This window comes from Halyomorpha halys, unplaced genomic scaffold (genome assembly GCF_000696795.3).
Source record: "Halyomorpha halys isolate HHAL.00 unplaced genomic scaffold, Hhal_1.1 Scaffold433.1, whole genome shotgun sequence".
NCBI lineage: Eukaryota > Metazoa > Arthropoda > Insecta > Hemiptera > Pentatomidae > Halyomorpha > Halyomorpha halys.
Window position 1 is genome coordinate 11,530 of NW_027115152.1, and position 3,686 is coordinate 15,215.

The following is a 3,686-nucleotide window of genomic DNA, read 5'->3' on the forward strand; positions in this document are numbered from 1 at the left end:
TAAAATAATTTTTTTAATCATTTGATAAATGACTGAATAACTATATTTTGAATGTGGTTGTGGGCAAGATTTGAAATTTATGCTGGTTAGGTGTTGCTCAGCACTGCAAACAATTTTTTTTTGTTCCTAACTTAAACAATGTTTGTAGAGATCCATATCATCTTCTTAGAACTTTAGATATCAATTAAAATTATTATATATAATTTTTCTTTGTGAAGAAAATATTTAAGACAAAATCTATAACAAAAGACCGAAATTATCATTATCTTCTTCTTTAACCAACCCACATTCCTTATGGTGTTCAGGCAGCTCGAATCCATTTCTTAAATACCTATTTATCCATTACCAACTTTTTGATTTCACTGTGAGCGATTCCTTTGTTTCTTGCCAAATTCAATATAAAGTCTTCACACTTATTCTTCAGTCACCCGTGTGGTAATTTTCCCTCGAACTTTGCTTCTGTAATACCTTTTTGGGAGTCTATTGATCAGCATTCTTTACACATACCCGAACCATGTCAGTTCTTTTCTATGTATATTTTCTACTAACATTCCGATCCTGTTTCTTCTCTAATTCTGTTATTTCTCAATCAGTCAAATCTAGTTTTACCAAGAGCTTTCCTCAAGAATTTCATTTCTGTGGCTTATAGATGGTCCATTTTTTTATACTTATTTGATAATTTTCAGCAGAATAGGTCAATGTAGGTGTAAGACTTTTTTATCCACCATTATCATTGTTTTCAATTCCACTTCCCTTTTACTAATTATTATGTAACGAGTTGGTAGTACACATTTTTCATTTTTCCGGTGCACATGTTTATTTCGGAATCCAACCTCCCATCATTATTAATTTTGACTCGAAGATATTGGTACAAATCAACCTGTCCCAAATTCAAGCCTCTACAAATCACATTACCTTGTTTCCTAGTACCACTTTTAGACACAACCATTTACTTAGATTTGGTTGGGTTAATGGTCATTCCTTTTCAGTTCAGAGCTTTCTCCCATGCTTGTAGTACTTCTTGCAAGGCTCCTCTGCAATAATAAGAATACCATTGGCAAATATTTAAGTCTGGACATGTATTGGATGGATCATCCAATTTCCTTTCTTTAATTTTGGGCTCCTTAGTTTAGCTTCCTGTATTATTCTATCCATATATATTACAAATAATAATAGGGTTAGGCTGTCCCTTTGTTTCACTCCTGTTTCCCTTTCAAATCGGTTTGATTAAATGCCGTTAAGCCTAACTATTCCATATATCATTATCATTGAAACAAAAATTAAATTTAACATAAAAAAAATGTATACCAAAGAAATAAAGCACTACCTTTGAATTATTTGTCTCTAATCTGATATATACCAGGGCAGTGGTAGCAGCGTGGCAACGCACTCGTCTACCAACCCAAAGGTTCTCAGATCGAGTCCCGGTCCCACCCGGGCTTTTTTCAAGCATAAAATAATACAAAACTCACTCACAACTTCCCCCATGGCATTTATGAGGCCCATTAGCCAATGAGTGGCATTCACAAAAAATAAGCGTGGGAGTGACGAATCCACCCAATGAAAAAACGTCTACTAAAAATCCTAATACATCGCACAAGGACTTAGACCTCCATGGTCTGTCACCCACATAATAATAATAATAATAATAATAAATCTGATATATTAGATATAGTAATAATAATATTTGGGATCTCAACCTGAATGCATCATATTTTCCATTAAAGTTATGTAAATATGTAAAATGTAATTTAAATTGAGTAGTACTTACCTTGGTTCTATCTATGATGTGAAGGTAGTATGAGACGGGCTTACCAGTCCAAGACACTGAACCACGTAGAGGTGTCATTTCAGAAACATGCATAATAGTGCCTATATCTGTGACAAAAAAAAAAAAGTAAAAATACTATCATACAATTACAATTCAAAAATGAAAAACAGTAGATCATTTTAGAAACTATATTTTACGATTTGAACACCACATTGAAACAAATGGGAACAAATATCCATAGCAGACAAAAAGAATGTATCTGTAGGCCTGAGGAGAGGAAGGGGGAGCCAGAACTGTAGCCATGTGGCCCATATTCCAGAGGGGGTCTGGTCGGTCGACCAGGTTTTGTTTTTATTAAATATATAAAATTTTTATCATGTAATATAATAATTACATAATATTTATATATTATGTTTGGGTTATGACTCTACTATTTGACAGGAGCCTTGCGAAACTAGCCCAAGAATACCTGAACTGAAGAAAGTTGAGTGAAATGGAGAATTTAGACAGTTATAGACAACACAGTATTATATGAACTGCATTCAGTAAATATAATTGAGGTCATTCATAAGACACAAGTATTGATTTTGCTTAACAGCATATTTCAAACAATAAAAATTAATTTAATTTTTATTATTATTTCTTAAAAAACTTGATTATCTTAAAACAGCCGCAAATAACATGTGGAAAGACAATTTAGGGGAAAAAAAAGCAAAGTACCCAAGCTATAAATTAGTAATTAAATTCTTTGACAACAGATAATTCAAAGATAAATATGGTTAACTAAACAGATTAAGTAAGAAAAACTAATTACCTGACAAATTACGGTCAGTAATTCTGAAGTTTAAGGGACAAAATGATTTTGAAGATACAATTCTTGCACCATCTTTAAGATCAGCAAATCTTTCCTTAAGCATATGATCAACTGTTGGACCAAATGCAAAGTTATTAACAAAGACAATCGTAGCAGAAACTATTTTTTCTCTATGTTCCTCAGTGAGAAAATCTCCCTTGATTAGTTGATAGTTTCCAAAATGTTTACCATACCAACCCATCCATTTTCTGAAATTTATGTTCATGCCCTGGAAAAGAAATAAAAAACAATGAAAAATAAACATACTCATAATAAAAAATAGTTTATTTTAGGTGTTCTTAGTGAAATTTTATATAGTCAAAATAGGTTTGTCAACAATCGATCAGGGTGAATATAACATATTTATTATGAAATGCACATTTTATTCACCCAACATATCACACAAAGAAGCTTCTATTGGGGACCTAGCTAGTGAATTTGTTTAATATACCTAGTAAACTTTTTATAAAAGCTCAACCCTCACCAGTGCAATAATCAATGCTATTATTAATTAAACAAATCCTGTAGCTTCGTTAACATAGATTTTGGCAAAATAAAAAAAATTGACACTAAACTATCTGAAAAACACGGATGACTGTTGCTTCTGTTGGAATTATATATGTTAATAAATGAGAGAGAAAATTAAACAGGGATAAAAGCAATTGATGCCTTATTATTGGAAGATTCTAAAACAAGTGTTGAGACCCTAATTACAGTAAATAACTAACCTGTCAAAATTTGGCTGGAAAACAATACTGGTAATGCCTAGATTCGCAAAACAGGACTAGTAAGTTATTTATTGCTGTTTGTGAAATTTTGCTATGGAATCTTCCAATAACAATATAAAAAAAGTTTTTTAATTATTCTATGATTATCTAATTAATTTAAAAACTAGCCCTTTATTCAAATGGCATTTTCCATTTACAATACAAACACAAGTTTTTTAATTATTTAATATTTATCTAATTATTTTTAATAATATCCCTTCATTTAAAACCATGATGGAATGAAATAAAATAAAATTACATACATACATATATATACATATATATAATTTATATA

The 3,686-nt window shown here is 31.0% G+C and overlaps 1 protein-coding gene across 1 annotated transcript in view; it reads right to left on the bottom strand.

Annotated features, from left to right (window-relative positions):
* Positions 1 to 3,686, bottom strand: part of LOC112211290 (histone-lysine N-methyltransferase, H3 lysine-79 specific) — a gene marked incomplete at its 3' end in the record, with an annotated part of 127,291 nt that overhangs the window by 6,665 nt on the left and 116,940 nt on the right. The window contains 2 exon segments of the mRNA XM_024362721.2: positions 1,772 to 1,878; positions 2,586 to 2,853. Of these exon segments, the coding sequence (XP_024218489.2) occupies positions 1,772 to 1,878; positions 2,586 to 2,853 (375 nt within the window).